This window comes from Pogoniulus pusillus, chromosome 12 (assembly GCF_015220805.1).
Source record: "Pogoniulus pusillus isolate bPogPus1 chromosome 12, bPogPus1.pri, whole genome shotgun sequence".
In the NCBI taxonomy this organism is placed as follows: Eukaryota; Metazoa; Chordata; class Aves; order Piciformes; family Lybiidae; genus Pogoniulus; species Pogoniulus pusillus.
Genome location: NC_087275.1, coordinates 17,887,139 through 17,907,307, shown reverse-complemented (window position 1 = coordinate 17,907,307; position 20,169 = coordinate 17,887,139). Strand labels below are relative to the sequence as shown.

General features: G+C 39.8%; 1 protein-coding gene across 1 annotated transcript; it reads right to left on the bottom strand.

Moving 5' to 3' along the window:
- Positions 1-944: 944 nt before the first annotated feature.
- Positions 945-20,165, bottom strand: CHAF1B (chromatin assembly factor 1 subunit B). The gene is made up of 14 exons (XM_064152500.1): positions 20,083-20,165; positions 19,151-19,281; positions 16,355-16,487; positions 16,125-16,242; positions 14,287-14,390; positions 11,282-11,378; positions 10,236-10,320; positions 9,079-9,172; positions 8,421-8,490; positions 8,244-8,335; positions 6,667-6,829; positions 5,103-5,522; positions 3,866-3,957; positions 945-3,380 (listed from the first exon to the last, which is right to left on the bottom strand). The coding sequence occupies exons 2-14, from the start codon at positions 19,274-19,276 to the stop codon at positions 3,259-3,261; spliced, it is 1,716 nt and encodes a 571-aa protein (XP_064008570.1). The 5' UTR covers positions 19,277-19,281; positions 20,083-20,165; the 3' UTR covers positions 945-3,258.
- Between the last annotated feature and the right edge of the window lie 4 nt (positions 20,166-20,169).

Sequence of the window (20,169 nt, the reverse complement as noted above, 5' to 3'; positions counted from 1 at the left end):
CCTAAATGATTCTTTAACTTCTGCTCTCTCTCTGCAATGTCAAAGGCTGTAGATAAGGCTTTTTTCCATAATGCTATCAAGATAGCACAGGCAGGATATCAGCTCTTAAGACTTGGTAAGATCCTTATGGATGGCACTGAGCAAAAAGTGACCAAGGAAGATGACACAGAGAGAGTCCAGCGGAAGGCTATGAGGATTAGGGGACTGGTGGGCATGTCTTATGAGGAGAGGCTGAGAGACTCGAGACATTTTAGTCTGGAAAAGAGAAGACTTAGAGTGGATTTGATAAATGTTTATAAATGAGGGTGGTCAGGAGTAGGGGAGGACAGGCTCTTCTCGCTTGCTTCCTGTGATAGGACAAGGAGCAATGGGTGTAAGTTGCAGCAAAAGATGCTCTGCCTCAACACAAGGTGGAACTGTGAGGGTCTCAGAGCACTGGAACAGGCTCCCCAGAGAGGTTGTGAGATCTCCTTCTCTGGAGACTTTCAAGGCCTGTCTGGATGTGTTCCTCTGATCTGTGTTATAGTATTGTCCTGCTCTGGCAGGGGGGTTGGACTCTATGATCTCCTTGGGTCCCTTCCAACCCCTAAAATCCTGTGAACACCTTTACAATTGCAATATGAACTCAGGATCCATTTAAAGTACAAAAAATTCAGCTGGCCAATTAAAAATACACTTAAGTCAGACATGGACTAAAAAGCACCCTTGAAAAAATTATGTCAGTGCAATCTATCACCTTATGAAGCAGTTAAGAAAGAACAGACACAGGGACTAGGCACATTCTGTCTTGAAGCAGAATCTAGTGCACGACTGAGAATAAAATATGAACCTACTTTCCATAAATAGTATGAAAGTAAGGTATTTCAGTGTCTTAAATACAAATGTTACATGGGGATAGCCCCTTGGAGGCTGAAACAGAGATCTCAAAACCCAGATATCTACAATTCTGACTGTCATGGTGTTAAAAATATTTATTATATGAATAATGGCCTCCATTTATAGCAAAAAGTTAAAAGCCTAGTGCCACATAAAACTGACAAGCTAATGTGCAAGTAACAGAAACAACAGAGAACTAGGAAATTATAGCAGCAAGAGACAACTACAAATGAAGAGAAAAAAATATTAATAGGGAAGACAAAATACCAAGTAGAGATTTCCAACAGAGATAATGGTGTAAAAATAGTCTCCAAATGGCAGCAGTGAAAGCCACATTAACTTTACAGCTCCAATTCAATTGTAAGAGAGAAAATAAGCTGAGCAACCATATAGAAAATCTGGATGTCACCTGAATGGTTATGGTATGAAACAAAGATAAATACTCTGTTCATTACTCACATCTGAAGACTGAAGGCCACAGAGATTAGGTATGCCAGTAACACTGAAATGATATACCAAACCTACCACTTTTCAACAGAAGCAGTAGCTTACATTGTAACACAGTGTGTAAAAAAAACATAACAAATAAAAACAAAACCAAGATTTAGAAGTATCTACCAGGATAGCTTTGCAGTTAGTAATTGGAAGTGTAAGTTGGAATTCAAAAGATGCTTTGCAGTGCAGAAAACTAAACACTGCAGTACTGTACTGGAATGGGCCACAGAAAGATGAAATATCAGTATTTTTGTAGCTCAGATTGGACAAAAAACAAAACGACAAATCCAGCAATACATGTTAGTTACAAAGATCTGCTTTGGCAGGTTTAGGTATATCTCCAAAGTTTAATTTAGGTACCTCTAGAAACTTTTGTGGAATAAAGAGTTTTTGATGTAGCTTTGCTTGGCAATTAAGTCGTATTTCTCACTAGAAGAAAACAGAGGTTTGGGCAAGTCTCCATGTTCATCTCAGTGGTTCAAAGCTGTAAGCTTCCTAGAACTCATTGCCTATTTCTGTAATTATAGGCAACTTATTTAATTTGCATAAAACACTGACATAGATATTTGTTAATATTTTCCCCCTGTGAAGTTTTTGTGAATCACTTCACAAACGTTTGCATTTCTGCTTTTCTGAAGTATTAGTCCACTTTCTTAGAAACTGACAGAAAGTGAATCAGAAATTATGCACCTTAAAACCAACCAAATCCAGGGAAAGTCATTCATTCCTCCTGTATGTTGTGGAACTAGGCTGGAACAGCCTAAACCATGAAAGTTCTGCTTAAAATTTCTACATGCTACCATCAGCTGGAATGACTATTCACATTTTAAGAACTTTCACTATTTAAAAGCAAATCCATGACGCTGAAGCAAAGCCAAGTGGACAAGCTCAGAACACCACATCTGAGCATTCCACTTCTGAAGGCTAATACTGCACGTTACAGCAAATCCAGTGTAGTAATTTTGTCTCATTGTTTTCAATCTGGAGGTCATAGTTTAATTTATAAATTCTTAGTGCCAGTATTAAATGCAGAAAAGAAACTTTTAGAAACTTAACATACCCTGGATGTGTATAATTTTATTGGCTATGGGAGTTAAGATTTGGAAAAAAGGAAAAGGGGGAAACTTCCAATATATAGGCTAAAATCCTGCTGTCCCAGGAAAATCTCCTATCTGCATTTTTTATTTTAATAGAGAAACTAAACAATTAAGTACTTTATTTCATTTATAATGCTCGTAACAGGTCTTCAGAAGGTTTCTTCCTTTTGGTTCATTGTTTCTCGTAGTTACAAGTTCTGATTCATGTTTCAGTCCTATCAGTCATACTGCATGCTGCTGCATTCAGAGGGTGTGAACATCAGCTTCCATTCCACATGTACTGGACAGCATGGACTATTTGGCACATTGCTAAACATCCATTCCAAGATGCTTGAATGATTTTTTTTTTTGTCTTAAACCATATCAGATCATTATGAATGCATTTAAGCTATTAGAAATTCTGTTCTTTTGCCAGACTGGTTACTGGAAGACATAATACTTTATAAAGATCAACTTAGGGACTCTAATGGAGACTTCGAGGTTACTGTATGGGTTTTCAATACCCAGACTTTCCTGATTTCCTTAAGATGTGGCAGTTCTTGAAGAATACTGTCTTTAAGCATAGAAATGCACTTTAAAGTCACTTTGCAACTATTTCCTCTTCTGCAAACTATTTCCTCTTCCTGAAACCTGTGTCTTCTACCATCTGCTTCTTCCTTCACAGCACTACGTCGAATATGTATATTGTACTTCAATCAGGAATTGAGGACTTAATGTTTGCAAGAAGAAATGCACTCAGATATGGCTGCATCACATTCAGACTGTGAAGTGGCTACTAAAAGCTTAACTTTCATTTCTTTGAATTGCAGCTGACTTGATCTTCAGCAGATGTAGAAAGTGACATTTCCTCAGTTCTAGGACGTTTTGATGCGGGGGGATTTTGAAGACTCTCATCAGATGGCAATGGCCTCTCTGTAACAAGTAGATAGAAAAATCACATAAACTAAGTAAATCCAGGTTAAGAAAGTAAATTGGTTTGCTGAATTCACAAACAGTCCAGCACTTGCTGAAAATGCCAAAACCTGGTTTGAGAACCCAGCATCTGAAACAATCATGTGCTGAAAGTACATGGGTCTTCAAAACCCACCTGAAGAACATTACATCCAAATGATATGAACTGCTCTTGGTTGCAGTGCCAGTTAACACACCCATTCCTATAAAATCTGCAGTGACATATTGTCACAAGAGCAACTAACTGCAGTGAGAACACATAAAATATTGTCAAAAAAGCACCTTTCAAGCACAGTAAGACAATGAAGAAGCTTTAGAATCTGCACCTAGGTTTAGTTTGTGCGCTTGAATGTGCTTGTGTTATAAGCTTAGAGCTTGTAACAGAAGTCTATAATGGAAATGTCTAGTGAGAAGACTGCTGGATATTAACAGTCACAAAAACTTACCAAGTTCTTGTTCTGAGGAAGGAGATAAAGGAACTGTATCTGTGCACGCAGAAGTTGGCATATCTGGTTTCAGTGGAATCAAGTTTACTCTCCTTTAAAAAAAGCAAGAACAATTCAATTACTTTAAAGCTATTGTTTCCAGAAATAGTTTAAAGATTTATTTGGGACAGAATAATTTAAATGTAGTTTAGATACACTTTACTACACATTTTTTTCTTCTCGTGGTATGTTGAATAGAGCATTTTTCAGAGCACTTTAAATATCACTCGTGATGTTTTCTGCTATAAAGTACTTTTGATGCATGCTTTATGTGGCAGAATTCTTGATAATCAGCTTCAGAACACAATATCTTGGTCAAATATCTTAAGACTGGAGGTGCTTACTATTTTCCAGCCCTGTACACTGCAACACTTTAGATTCATAAAAGTTTAGGGGACTCTCTTGCCCACTGAGATCCACCCTCCAGTCACTTTCAACTACCTAGAATTCTTTGACTTCTTAGTTCCAGTACACGTGAACATTGGTATGTAGAAAGTCATCACCTCCTGAGCCTTTTCTTTGTGGTTGTTGATGAAATCCACTATCTTGCTTTCTCATTCACCACTTTCTCCCTAGCCACCTACTAATTAAACATTCCTGAGAAGTTACGATAATTTCCTTTAATTCTAAAATAGCTGCCAAGGTCTAGACCTGTAATTGTCTGGCCATTTCCTTACTGCTGCACACCAGCTCAGGATCTCATACAGCCAGCTATTTAACAGTCAAAAATGGATTCCGGGTAACTTCTGAAAACTAAGATCTCTGCTTAGGAAACAGCCTGAATTAATGCATTAAGCCCCACACCTATGACTGCACACTGAGAGCCTGTCTAAGCCTGGCACCCTCTTTTTCAAATATTTCTTGTCAGAAGCTCTTTAAATAGTTCTTGCCAGCTGTAGGTTTCAGGTACCATCTGAGGACAGATAGCTGGTGCTGCCACATGGGCGAGATGTAACAGGTTAACTTTGCTACTGCCTCACATTTCAGACAGCAATATACAAACTGCACATTTAGGATTCAGGAGACATTCTGACCACTCAGTTCAGTACAATTGGAACAAAAAGTTCCATGTCAAGACAGATACTACTACGACACAGGGCTAGGAATTTATGCCTAGACCTCAAGCTTTAAATGTAGCACAAGCACAGCTTGTCTTGGCCTTCGTATTTATGACTGGAAACGGTAATATAAATCTCACCTTGGTGTCTTGCTCCATGCTTGTAAAGTGTTGAGAGTAATCCTCCTGGGCTGGTTTACTTTAGTGCTCTGGCTGGTTGGCTGGCTGATTTTCCTCTTGTCTAAGGATGAGACTGGAATATATTTTATGCCACCAGGTGTGGAAGGCAAGTCCTTACTGGTAGTTGTAGTTCTAGGTTGGAGAGTGGGAGTGCTAGGATCTGTGATCCTGCTGGAAGGAGGCCCCTCTGCCAGCCTAGAGCCTGGAGAAATGGCTTTGTACGACTGACTCTTTTTCACTTTCTTCTCTGCTGCACCAGAAGTCCTGACATTTATCTGTGGCTTTTCCTTTAGTGGTATTCCCAGTTCATCCTTCTCAAAGGTAACAAATGAACAGTATCCATCCGTGGAAGAAATAGCAAGAAAGGCTCCATCGCTGGACCTATTTGTGATTTTTATTTTTTGCCCATTAAAGGTAAAGGTCAGAACTTTTCTTCAACTCTCACCCCACCCCATCTATAACACATGTTGTATCTCTCTTTTCCTCTTCCCTCCCCCAAAGTACATGTATACACTTAAATAAAATTGCAGTCAAGTGAAAGAATGAATACACTATCTCCAAACGTGGCCTTTGCATCTGATATAATATCTCTGGTGTCACCTGTCATCACCTGTAATTTCTGCTACCAGCACCTGCAGGCATTTGAGCCAGCACAAAGCATGGTTCAAGTGACAGTACGCAAATCTTCAACCAGTTTCAGAAACATTGCTTAAGTCTCCTTACTGGGACCAGCAGAGCAGTTCAAAACTCTTTAGCTGTGCTCCTTGTGCTAAGCAGAGGCAACACTTGGAATCACTATAATGCTTAAAAGAATGGGCTCTTCGTGCTGATTTAATCAAGTAATGTCTATATATCACTGATTAAAACCATTGACTTCCTATTCTTTTCCACTCCTTCCTGACGCAATGTTTTTTACATCACCAGCTTCTGAAAAAGAGGCCTCTATGGGGTACTCAGCTTAGGTATACTGGCTAGAAAGGCATGAGAGGAGAAGCCTCTCCAGCAGCAGAGGAATTGTACCCAAGATTTGGGTTCAATTTTCAGTTCCATGTCTGACCCCTCACATAAATGTCACATAAATTACTTTATCCTACACACGAAGAACGACTGAGCAGAATTGTGCAGATAAAGCAGAATGTGGCCGGGATATAGACACATGAACTTAGAGAGAGATGACTTCCAAAACCTATAAACAACTTCATTATTACCAATTACACTGCTTGAACAATGAGTACTTTTCATTGGCACCCAGTATATTAGCCTTCCATCTGCATATTCCCAGGGTGCTTGTACCTCATTTCCCAAGTGATATAGAATCATATTTTTCCATAAATTTCACATGGGGAAAAAGAAAAAAAAAGGTGGCTTGCAGTTCAGACACTGTGATGATAGTGACTCTGTAAAAATACAGCAAACCACCAACACAAAAATAAAGCAAGATACAAGATGTTGTGTCAAACTTCAACATATAAAAAGGATGTCACTCCGTATTGTAACAACCGTTAATAATGTAACAACTACTTACCATGAAATGTCACTGAGAGTGTGATAATGTATGTTAGAAACGTAGCCAAAGGGGAAAGACTGTTCAGTATCATAAAAAAGCACAGAATCTTCTGAAGCAACAGCAAAAACCAATCGATAGGGCAGATTAAACAGAGCAGGAGATGTCTTCTGACTGATGTCATCTGGAATGCAAAGAAACAAATACATTGAGAATTCTCTCATTGTAAGGTAGTAACTGCGGTGGCTTAGTCACGAATCCAAAGAAAGATTTCATTATTAATCAGTGTTAAGACAATGGTTAAGATAGCACTTCTATAAAATGTAAAGTTTAAAATGTCAAGCATTGATATTTTTGTTACCTGAAGTTTTCCCAATTGTGTTAGCTGAAGAGAGAGAAATTGATAGCAGCTTTGTCTGTCTGGATTGATATAGTTTTGTAGTTTGTTATATGTTCTCCACCTAACATTTTTCACTGTTATTTAACTTTAATACTTAATCCAGACAAGTGCATCCCAGGATATAGAATAAACCAAGGTCATCACAATTGACACCAACACTATTCTGCACTGTGTTATCTTGGGTTCAGCTCCTAGCTAGTCTTTTCATCACTGCAGTGGTTCTGGCAAGGCAAGATTATTTCCACTTCCACTGGAAACAGCACTAGCTAGCACTTTCAGACATTCCTAGTGTACAGAGCTCCCCTTCAGTTCTATGATGATTATGGAAGCTATGCACTAAAAGAGATAGGCTACTGACACTGAAGTAATGCAAGGTACTCATATCTCAAGATTTCTAGTCTACTATAGATCTTCACTTTTCTGAGTGTATGGTACAGACACTAAACATTCTCTTTGGAGGAGACCAACAGCAGACACTCTTCTCCTTATGTTGCAACATACCACTACTATGGATCTAAAGATTACAATAAAAATACAGAACTCAAAAGGGAATCTCTAAATCCTGTAAGGAATACTACAAATTGATCCTCTACAGAAAGAAGCAATGTTTTGCCTTTTCACAAGGGTAAGACCACGTTTTGTAAAAATATATACAGACTTGGACCCACTGGGCTCATAGCAAGGTTGGATTTCAGTCTGCCCTAAGTTCTTATGCAATTTCATACAATTCTTTCCCCACCTCAGAACTTCTGTTCTTGTGAGTCACATCAGCACTGTTTCAAGTTTGGCTTTCTTGAATAAACATCAATGACTGTTGCAAACTACATCGAGTCTCTGGTGCTTCTGTGATGTGGGTAGTTGAGACCAACAGAATATATTGCACTGGATTACTCCTATAGTGCCAAGTCAAGTTATTTACTGTTACTCACACAAAATGGTTAAAAGTGAAAGAAAATTTTTAAGCAGTGTTTCTATAGCCTAAGAGGCCAAGTAAGAATATTGATTCACTCTATCAAAAGCTACTTGCAAAGTACTTAAGGTGAATTCACGGTCTTAGAATAAGGAAACAGTTTCTAAGATGTGGTACAAAACTATCTTAATGGAATGTTAAAAGGCCAAGGCATAAACCAGTAAATAGTCACATTGACCTTTTCACCTATTTGATGCAAAATCATACTCCCTGAAGGATTTACAGTACCTTTATTAAATGCTTGTCTCAACTCAAAGTAGACAGGGCAGCAGCGAACAGCAAGAGTTGCCTTTCCAGGACATGGCAGATGACCCACGGGCCTTTTATAAAGAAACACTATTTCAGAAAACAGCATTTCACTTAGTTATTTATTTTAAAATATACTTTGGTCTTATTAAACTCTACCTTTTAAGATTGTTTCTGGAGAAAACATATGTGGTGTTTGTTACATTTTCTCCTGATTCAACACAGCCAGCTGCAAAAATAAAGATTCAAACATTACTCATCAAGTCAGAATGGCACTAAGTACACACTTTATGTCTATAAACATTCTACTGCTCAGGAATTAGGCTTGTCAGTTGGCTAAGAGCTGTGCAACCTGAGCACAACTTTAAAAAGCATCTTTAGTATTTAGTGCTGGGCTTGTTTCCTTGGTATATTTCCCTCTCAAAGCTTCTTTCTGACGTGGCAAGACATTTGCAAAAGCAGTGCATAAATGGGCAAACTGATCTCCTCCTTGCAGTGTTGTTTATACTATGACTGGAGAATGTTCTTAAGTATAGACAAAAAGAGAGGCCAGACAAAAGAGACCATTCATTACTCTTAATTTCTATTTTGTATTGTTGTAATTTACATGTCTCAGTTCAGAAAAATCCAGTAAGTATATTTTTAATCGTAGGTGAAATCTGATGTTCTGCGAATGGAAGAGTATTGTAGAGTAAATTTTCTATAACAACATGTAATGGCATAACTAAGATAAATAAGCATCCCTTAGCAGTCCTCACCACACTCAAACTAGAGCATAATAGATACAATGCAGGTTATAGGGCATCCTCTCACATACCTGGAGTGAGCAAATAAGAACCATCAGCAGTAAAACTGAGCCTGCGGAAAAATGACTTCATGCTGTCATCATGAAACATTCGATAGCTCCTAGCCTGTAACATTGAAAATACGACTGTGTAAAGTGCCATGAATGTGTCAGCTGGCTTTCAAGTGAGGAAAAAAAACATCCAGTTGTACAATCCAACTTCATGAAACTTTTAAAATAAAAGATAGATGCTTTAAAAACCACAGCTCCTTCAAGCTCAGTCTCTGCTATGCTACAAATTCTTCAGATCTAAGAAAAACAGTCCTGAATCCCCCTTCAGCTACTAATCAAAACACCACAAGTGCAGTCATGTCAGACCAATAACCAAAAAATGGTAACAATCTGGAAAACAACATTATTTAACAGTGAACATAAAAGCCTGCTCCGTAGGCATTTAACTCTGGTAAAAACAGCAAAACGTCCTCTCTCAGGCCTGTTCTTCAGTCCCTACAAAACTGTAACAAATGTTTCTGAAAAAAAAAGGAGTCAAAGAGGTTACAGCCGCTTAGAGGTGTTACTTTACTCAGCACTGCTTTAGGGGAGAAAAAGCTCTTTGTTTGCCCTCTTGGGATTAGAAAGCATTTTCTGAATTTTCCCTAACTTGTCATTTCCTAATAAACAGACTGTGCTCTTGAAAATTTCAGGCTGCTGATTTTGAAATATTATTGCTGTGTCATATGCATTAAAGAGCTATTGGTATGGGAAAAGGGATAGAGAACATAGAGTGCCGGAACCTAGTTAAATCATTGACTGTATGAGCACTGATATAAAGCATCAATCAGTTAAACACAAAGGAGGTGGGTTAAGCTTGAGAGGGTCTTCAAACACTCTCATGGAGAAGAATATTGTATTCAAAGATGAGAACATCGGAGAGTCCAGCCAAGAACGTGACCCACAACTGATGCCAGGTGGACAAAAGGCAGAGAGGTCAGACTGAGGAAGATGTCAGCCTTCCTCCCAAAGACCCCAAAAGATGACTGCCAGGTGGCAATGAGCATGAGTAAAGAGGTGGGACATTATGGAAATGAGTTCCAGGAACTGGTTGTAGTAACTCCACCTATTCCCAGACCTAACTGTAATAGCCCTACCCCTATATTGAATATGTATGATTCACTAGTAGAACAATGTACCTCTCCTTCCGCTCCTGATCCAGATGGCATCTTGGTGACATTAAACGCTACACGCTTGGTCTGTGTATTGTATACCCGCAGGACCCTAGTGGCAGAAAGCACGGTTAGCTATGAACAGCTTCCTTTTCACCCCATACTTCACACAATGCCACAGGACCTCACTTCTCAGTCAGGACTGCTAAACATAAATGACAAAGTCATAGGCTGGGAACTATAGGGTTAAAATTCCTCTAGGGACTAGAAGAGTCTAGGGGTGGACACAGGAAAAGTGTAAAATTATTATTCAATCCCATAATTCCACTGTCTGTTTATAAGATAGCAGCATGACCAGCACCCCCTCCTTCCCTCTCCTTCCTGCCAGCTATGTTTGGTAGGAGCTACTTATCAGGGTAAACATGTAGGCAAATCTTAAATCAAAACTACTTTTCCACTATTATAGTAGCTGTTATTGCAGTGGGTGCCACAGCCAGATGATGTTCACTTACTAGCCAGCTGCAAGCTCCTTCAGAGCAGCACACATGCCCTAGACAGTTTGAGTTCCCTCAAAGTTCTTACAAGGGTCAGGTGGATGAAGTATGTGTTTAGCTTTCCCAATGACATCACTTGCAAAACTGTTGGAGACTGAGGGAGCAAGAGGGCAAAAAAAACCCAAACAACTATCAGGGGAAAGACAATTTTAATGGATTTCTTAACCTGTTCATCTCTTTCTGTACAACAGCAAGGATGAACACATTAGCAACTAGAGAACACAGCACTCTCTTAAGATATTTGGTATCTCTAACAACCAATACCATGAAAACTCTACCAAAAAAAAGGTCTCTACAAAAAAAAGTTTATGACAGCTTCTTTTCTGCTTAGGACATTCAGACTTCAGGAATAATTTACTACAGGCAAAGGATTAAATGTAATTTTACTTTCACATCAATCTTTTTACAGGGCAATCTGAACAAAACTAAAAGAAAAATCCTCTTTATCCCATTTGGTTGCTTTTAACTCATCCCTAAGCGAGAGAGAACACTAAGGCAAAACACATATCAACCACTCACCTATCACAACTCAGAGTCGCAATGTATTGGCCTAGAGGATCCCAGGTTACTCCTTGTACGTAGCTCTTGTGTTCATTTAATATTGACACCTTCTGCCCTGAAATGACAGACAGATTTAATATTCTACATTCAAATATACTTCATAACATTTTTTCCATTCAGAAATAAACCAAAACATTTTAAAATGTAGAGAAAGCATTTTTTCTAAACATACAAACTTACTCTTATCAGATACTATCAAATTAATACCAGAAATACTTGCTTTAGTTTTAGAACCTTCACATGTACAGGAAATTGTTATGTACCACCTTAAGGCTTGTTCCCTACAAATTAACTCAAGAGAAGCTGCTTTAGGCATTAAACAGGCAATAGGTATTTATTTCAAACCAGAGGTATTTCAAAACCTTAGTGATTTAGAAAATGACTTCTCAGGTGAGTCTAGAATACTGCTCAACAGCAAACTGAATTTAGTTGGATATTGAGTCAGAAATTCCAACATTAAAGCATAACTTCCAGCTGAGTGGGCTGCATGAACTCATCTACTCTGCTGAGCAGACACTGGAAAAAATACACTAGACACATGCTGACTGACGCCTACACATGGGCAGCTTTCAGAAACAAATCTGCAGCAGTGCTAACTCACATTGCTCTGCTGCTTATTCTGTAATGAAGGCCTCTCAAAAGCAAAAGCTCTCTGACCTTGCTGATGTACCACAGCTGAATGCCTCAGATCCAAAGTATCATGATGAGGTAAAGTTAAAGATAACATTCATTCAATACGTCATTTTGAATAGTAGTGATAGGTGGAGATTTTCTCTTATTTAAGTATTGCTCTGCTGCAAAGGTAAATGAAATGCTACATGACTCATTAAAGCTTCATCTTAGCTTCAGAAATTAATTAGAAATAAATAAACTTGAGCTAGCCCCATGTTGGGTGTCAAATAAAAGAATGTGGTGGGTTAGGATACAGAAATCCAAACTCCCTCCCAAAGAAAACTGCCCAAAAGGGGTTCAAAGCTACTCTCTCTTTCTCCCGCTACTTTCCCAGCCACGCAAACAAAACCAACCAGCAAAGCTTGCCTTGTTATTTGTTAGTGGAGAGATTAGAGCGGAGCAAAGAGGAAGTGAATAGAAGTAGAGTTGAAGAACAGAGTGGGACTGTTTGCTTTTTATCCCTTCCAGCAAACCAATGAATGATATTGACTTCATCATTATTTTCTTTTTACAACCAATGATGTAGTTTCTCTCATTAAAATATTCCAATTAGCCTCAAACCAGCACAAAACTGGAAAGCTTCCCAAGTGATAGCTTCTCAAATATATTGCACAAATATAGTTGAGGCCATGCTGCATAACCCCAGAAATCCTGCTGGTGCAGTATTCTGTCCCCAGCAGTAGCCAACAACACGTCTGTGGAAGAGCACAGTAAGAACAGAGCAAACACAGTATGATGTTATCTATAGGATACCCAGCAAGCTGCCAACAGTTTGTTCCTCAAGGACTTACACTAGTGATGCTCTCTAGGTACTGAACAACCCTATAGATTTTTACTATTAATTTTCTTTCAGTCATTCCAGAGAGATCTCTTACAAAGGCCTGTAGTCATAGGACAAGGGGTAATGGTTTCAAACTAGAGAAGAGTACATTTAAATTGAATGTTAGGAACTAGTTCTTTACCATGAGAATAGTGTAACACTGGAACAGGTTGCCCAGGGAGGTAGTTAAGGCCCCATCCCTGAAGCTATTCAAAGTGAAGGAAGACAAGGTTCTGAGCAACCTGATGTAGTTGAGGATGCCCCTGCTCACTGCAAAGATGGTTGGACTAGATGACCTTTGGAGGTCTCTTCCAACCCAGATCATTCTATGATCCTATGATTTAAAAAAATCCAACTGGAAGATATCCTTGAAACTCTTTCCTTTCTTGTATCTGCAACTTCAATCACAGAGCCTCCACTTTCCAGTAACAGCTACTTCCTTTCAACCTACTAGGTGTTGCTCTGCACTGAAGACACAAAATGCCCTCTGTGGTGTTCATCACAGGCAATGAGAATAGAAGGCATTACACACAAGTAGCATATCTTAAGAGGCCATTCAGCTTTTTTTCAGTAATAATTATAATAGATATATGCTTTTAAAACCATTATAAGCATTCCACAATGCAAGAGACATTCAGCCATAATGCCCTTAGAAATATTTAGGCTCTAAGCATACACATTCTTAATTGAACATTCATGCAAGGTAAAAGCATTCAGCTAAGGACTTTTGGAAAGTGTATGTGACAGTCCAGATGGGAGAGACATTAAGCACCTAAACCAAGAACACAAAAAACGTCAGTGGCCGAACAGTTGTATTTTCATGTCTACATGCACTGAAAAATTAACCTGCAGTCAATATAATTTTTCTTAACTAGACACTAAATATTAGAAATCTAACATAAAAGGTTCAGACAAAGTTAAGTATTTCCACATTAAAAGTGGAAGTAATGATTACACTGCTAATAAGAAAACTGTTGTAAAGAAACCTAACTTAGCAGGTTACTACTAGCAGTTCTACCAGCAGTTCAGATGGGCCTTTCTTGGTGAACGCAAGCAATTCCACTGCAGTGGGCTGAGAATGAATGTAACGGTTGCATCTAATGGAGCTTAACAAGTATTGCATCTTGCAAGAAAGAGTCAGCATCCTATACTTGCTTTCCATTTTTTTAACTAAGTAGTTAACTATCTGATACCAGTTAAGTTTGGTTTGTTTGTTGGGGTGTAGGGTGGACCAAGTAATATACAAGCTGCTTGTGTAGGAGTTTGGGAAAAAAAAATGGGTGATGTTTATTTCCTGAATAATCCAAGGTGAAGAGATGACTTATGCATACATTTTGCTGGCCTGAGGGTATCTTGGGCATCTTTACATCCCAGAAATCTAGCAATCACAGTGAAAGATGTTTTCAACTCCTTTGGTTAAGTATCATGAGGAACTTCCCTTGGAGACACAAGTGATAAATTTAATGTTTACCTTTACTGACATCCCACATTATAGCTGTGTTGTCTACAGAAGCAGAAGCCATGTAATTTCCATCTGAGGTCCAACAGATATCATATACATCTTCTAAGTGGCCTCTAGAAGCCAGAAGAGAAGAAACCAATTATTAATTAAAAAATTAACAGATAACATATGCATATGAGTTTTATATGTATTTCTTAGTTAGAAAACCAACCAAAACCAGAGACAAACTGAGACAAACAGAAGGAATTTCAGTTTTAAACGAACGCTTCCATTTTCATGTGACAAAACATTTAAATAAAGCATATCCTATGTCCATTCAAAATAAGCCTGTCTTTTCAACAGATCTTTCTCACAGAAAATGAAAACACATTTGAAGTAATTAATGAATTTGTCCTTGGAGATCTGGAAACCAGTATTTCTAGAATTTGTACAAATGTAAGACAAAAGCACTATACCAAAGTAATTAGGAAGTGTCACTACTCAACAAAATTTTCCTTTGTGTTTATAGGTTTCATAAAAGCAGCAAACAAATATGCATACCAGGGGCCAAGAACACTTGGGTGTATTAAGATTGCGTCCAGCAGGTTGAGGGAGGTTCTCCTCCCCCTCTACTCAGCCCTAGTTAGACTACTGCAACACTGTGTATAGTTCTGGGCTCCCCAGTTCAAGAGGAACAGGGAACTATCAGAGAGAGCTCAGTATCAAGCTATGAGGATGATTAAGGGACTGAAGCATTTATCCTACAAAGGAAGACTAAGGGACCTGGGGCTGTTTAGTCTGGAGAAGAGAAGGCTGAGAAGAGACCTTACCAATATCTACAAATATCTGAATGGTGGCTGTCTGGAGGACAGAGCCAATCTCTTTTCAGTGATACTCAGTGACAGGATGATGGGCAATAGACCTAAACTCCCTCACAAGAAATTCCATCTCAATGCGAGAAAGAACCTTACTGTGAGGTGATGGAGCATTGGAACAGGCTGCCCAACGATGTTGTGGAGTCTCCTTTTCTAGGGATCTTCAAAACCTGCCTAGATGCATTCCTCTATGACCTGCCCTAAGTGGTCCTGCTTTGCAGTGGGGTTGGACTCAATCTCTGGAGGTTCCTTCCAACTCCTAGCATTCTATGATTCTAGCAAGTGTAAATTATCAAAGATGTTATCAGTATAGACAGATAGGAACCGAAATGTTTAAGAGATACCACACAAAGCAAGGCAGAGTTATACAGACTGCTCACTCAAAATACATTTGAGTACAGAATCATGTATTTCCTTCAGACTCAGCTGAGAGTTAGAGCAGAAGATTTGTAACTGACCTCCTATTGTGGTTTGATGCCTTAGCCATATCAACCAGTACTAAGTCTTAGCAAGCACAGTAACTTGTACACTTGAAACAAAAGCTGTGTAATATCATAGATTTTAAATTATTAAAATGAACTAGTTGAAAAAGATTGGTTGAATCTCACAGCTATTGTCTGGTAAAATTGTATGAATCACTTTATATACTGCTGCTTTTTACTTCCATAATGGAAAAAAATATTATAAAGCTGGTAAATAAAACTTCACATTAACTTCATATATCTCCATGCTAAGCTTTAAGTGACTGCAAATCTCAGGTATGAATTTCAGAGGACATCGCTTATGTCACATAAATGCCAAATCTTCTACCTTACAAGATGTAGGATGGTGCTGTAAGAAAAGGAGGTTGAATACAGCAAAAAAGATTAATATTAGATCCAACAAATTTTAGAGAGCTTGTAAGTTCTACATATACCGAACAGAAGGATATATCAGGTGGTAAAGCCACTGGGGAATCAATAAACACTGATGTGACAACAAAATATTAACTACCTTAAAGTTTTAACAACTGTCCAGTTCTCCTTGTTGAGCTGAGCTTCATCTTCATCTTGAAAAACTAATGGTTCCAATTCTTTGCTATCATTCAGTTTCCATAATAAAATAACAGCATCTGTAGAAGACATTATAGGAAACTTTTCTTTCCTGCTCACTTCTTGGTTAACACATCGCATTTAGATCAACATTAGTCATCTCACATCTGACATATGAAAAGTAATTCTCACCATCTCCTCCAGATGCTAGGATCTCACCACTTGGAGAGAAGCGCACAACATTCACTGCCTTGGTATGGCGGGCAAGGTTGGACAAGAACTCCACAATTGCTTTCCCATCCGGCCCTTTTTCCACTTTCCATATCTAGTTATAGAAGCATAACAAATAGTTTTCAAGGACAAGATGAAATTCATATGCACCATTTTACAGTTTACTCTTCAGGTGGTCATTCTGAACTTAGCTGAAACTTTCAGCACCACAGATTTTTCCTCTAAGAGTACTGGGTTTATGTGGCAAGGTTTCGGTAGCTCAAGGGGGTTAAAAGGGTGGCTTTTGTGAGGAGATACCAGATGTTTACCCCATGTTGGATAGAGCCAGTTCCATTCAGCTCTATCCCACTGCTGGCCAAAGCTCAGCTCATCAGTGATGCTGGTGGTGCCTCGCCTCTGTGATGATATATTTAAGAAAGGGTCTAACAGCAGTTATGAGAGAAGAGTAAGGAAAGTATGAGAGAAACAGCCCTGCAGACACCAAGATCAGTTAAAAAGGAAGGGAGAATGTGCTCTGAGGGGTAAAGCAGAGATTTTTCTACAATCTGGAGGTAAAAAAAGAATTATTAGCCCTCTTCAGAAGTCTGAGTAAGGTGAAAAACTTTGCACTATACTCTGAAGGTCAACAGATTTACTCATTCCAAGCAAATTATTTGAGCAAGAATGATTTCAAGCAGAACATTAAGACAGCTGCATGCCATGGACACTTTTCCAGCAATGATGGTTTAAGGAATTCCTGATTCCACTTGCTCTCAATTTTGCAGTGCATAATGATGCCACTCCTTCTCTGGCACTGGTTCAGCCATGAAAGCAATGCCATTACACCTTTACCTTGTGGGACTAAGGGCACAGTTATGTACATCTTAGAAGGGGTTTCAAATAACCCTCTCTTGGATGCTGCTCAGTTCAGAAAAAGAAAACACAACAACCCCAACAACCAGACCTTGATAGGAATATAGCAAACAATGAAGCAGCCTGAAATAAGATTTCTCTAACTTTTGCCAGTTTTCCCTTTTCATGTAACAGTTGGTCCAAAAGATGTAGCAGCAGTATTGCTTACGTCAAAGACAACTTTTTGGCCCTTAAATAGGCATAAATATGACTCAAATACATATTCAGTAACATACATATATATAAATATATATATATGTGGCCAAAATTCCCGAAATGCATATATTATCAGGTAAGAAGCCAGTTTGTAAGTGAAGAAGGCAAATTTTTTGACTGAGGCCACTGGAATGAACCCCCAACTTTTAGTGATATCTATCCCACATACTACCTAAAAGAATGAGGCATTCTAATAATATACCTATCACAGCAGTTACCATTCATAATAATTGACTAATAAAAACATTTAAAGACTTTGGCCTATTTCACTGCACTGAGGATCCTGAGGGGGGGAAAAAAATCTGGATTTCAAATATAAATATAACTTTGATCTTTACAAGTTGAATTCTCTGCTTGAACAGCACTTTTCCCTATTCAGAAGAAAATGCAGCAGTAATACAAAAGAAAACCTTATTCTCTGCCTGTGCTTCTAGCATGGATAATAAAACATTTTTTACCATATTTTACTTTTCTTTTTAAAACAGATGCTGGAAGCCTGACAGAATAGCAGGAGGCCCAAAAGGTAATTGAAATGCTAAGATTACCAAGAAAAAAACAGATAAATAGACAGATACATACACTCAAAAGCAGAGAACCTACATGATTCTCAGCATTGGAGTTTATTACTAAGCAGCACAAGGACGGTCCCAGGTTGGAACCCTTTACTGCAGCATGAGTTTGAGAAACCATCTCAAACGGAAAGGTCAGCAGCAGAGATTTTAGCAGATAAAAGCTTCTTGCAGGAAATCACCAGGTCCAGATACTGAAGAGACCTACGGGAACTCAAACACAAATCTGACCAGCAGTGACAGTCATTTCATTCCCAGGCCCAGGTTCTCAAAAGGATTCTAACAGTGACCCAAAAAAACTGCTACGAGGATGTCTACCTTCCATTTTAAGAAGCTGTTAGACAAATTAATTTTATTTCTCTGCAAATGAAACTGTGATTCATGTGGCCATTAACTTTTATCTGGATAAAAACAATGTGGTTTGCCCAGTGCACTCACTTCCAAAAGCTTTCCGACTAGGGCTAAGGCTTTTAGAGAAGTCAAGAGATTACTGGATGATGGAGACAGTCCTTGCACGCATCAAGAATTTAGAAGACAGAAAACAACTGCCTGATTTTGCAAGGTGAATCCTACAGCCTTCTGAGCTAGTCAACATTTTCACAAGTGATTCTCAAAAGGAAAAGCAATTGATTAACAAAATTTTCCAGCACCAACACAAAATTACTTCGAAGAGATGCATCTGAAGCCGAGTTAAAAAAAACCAAAACAAAACAGAAAGACCAATAAAATGGCAGATAAAATTGGCAATAAAATGGCAGATGAAGATAAGGAAAATGAAACCCAGTGTTTCTCACTAACCCACAAGACTGTACCCTAAATTAGCAGTTACTACTCAGGAATATCACTCAACAGTCAATGCAGGTAATTTTCTAAAAAAACAGTTCAACACTTAACGGCAGAACTGAGGGACAGCATGCAAGGGGAACAGTCATTCTGTACATAGCTCTACAAGCCCATACTCCCTCCCTAAAGCATTCACCACCACTGTCACGCGTTGGCCAATAATCTAACACCTTGGATAATAAGCCATTTCATGCTCTGTGAATGCTACAACCCCAAAATAAACAGGTTTGAAACTTACACGAACAGTTGTGTCCACACCTGCTGAGGCTAGTCTATTGATCTTCCCATCAGCTCCACGTTGGAAGTCCAAGCTGTAAACAGGCTCCTTATTATGCCATGCTATTTCACAAGTGATGACCTTCATGTTGGCTAAAGAAAACAAAGCAAATACCTGGGAAAACCTTGTTGCTTATGACTACGGCGAATCAACGTTAACACAGATTTCACAAGCACAGCATGCAGATCCTCCAACACTTCACTGCAGAGACCGACAGGATGGTTTCAACGCAGCCCATTTCGAGATACAATCATTATAGCTAAAGTTAGTGCTCGGGCACTGCATGTGAAGGGTAATGCGGCCACGTCTCTCGGTGGAATTAAATCTTGTGACGGATGTACACGACAGGGCTACAATAAAAGCAAATCCCAGGGGTAGTCCGCATAGGTTTTCGCTTTCAGCTGCCCAAGACAAGCTCCTAACGGGGGAGCCCGAGCCGCGGTGCGCCAGGCTGGCAGCAGGCGCATCCATCCGGCCCTCGGGACAACTGCTGCTTCCGTGCCGGGAGCGCGGCTCTGAGCAGCCACAACTGCACGCCAGAAAGGCCCCGGTGGAGGCAGAGCCGCCGCTAGCCGCAGCCTTTCCTCGGCCGCGCAGCCACTCTCCGGAGCCGCTTCCCAAAGTCCCGGGGGCCTCGAAAACCGCCGTCAAGGACTGACAACACCCGGCACCATGAGGGGATCAGCCACACGAAACCAAACACTCTCCGTGGCGACAGCCCGGCGAGCACAGAGACTAACTCCCTAACGCCCCGCCACTTTGCATCCCGGCTTCCCGCCTACAGGCACCTCGGGTGCCGCAGGAGGCTTCTCTCCCCGCTGCACGTGTGGGGCACCGCCGACCCCGCTGCCCTGAAGTCCACCGAGGGCCGCGGGGCGCCCCGGCCCCCCTACCTGCCGCGCCGCGCAGCCTGCTCGGGCTCCCGCGCGGGAGCGCCTTTCCCGCCCCAGCGCGCCCGGCCCTCCCCGCGCCTGCGCGCC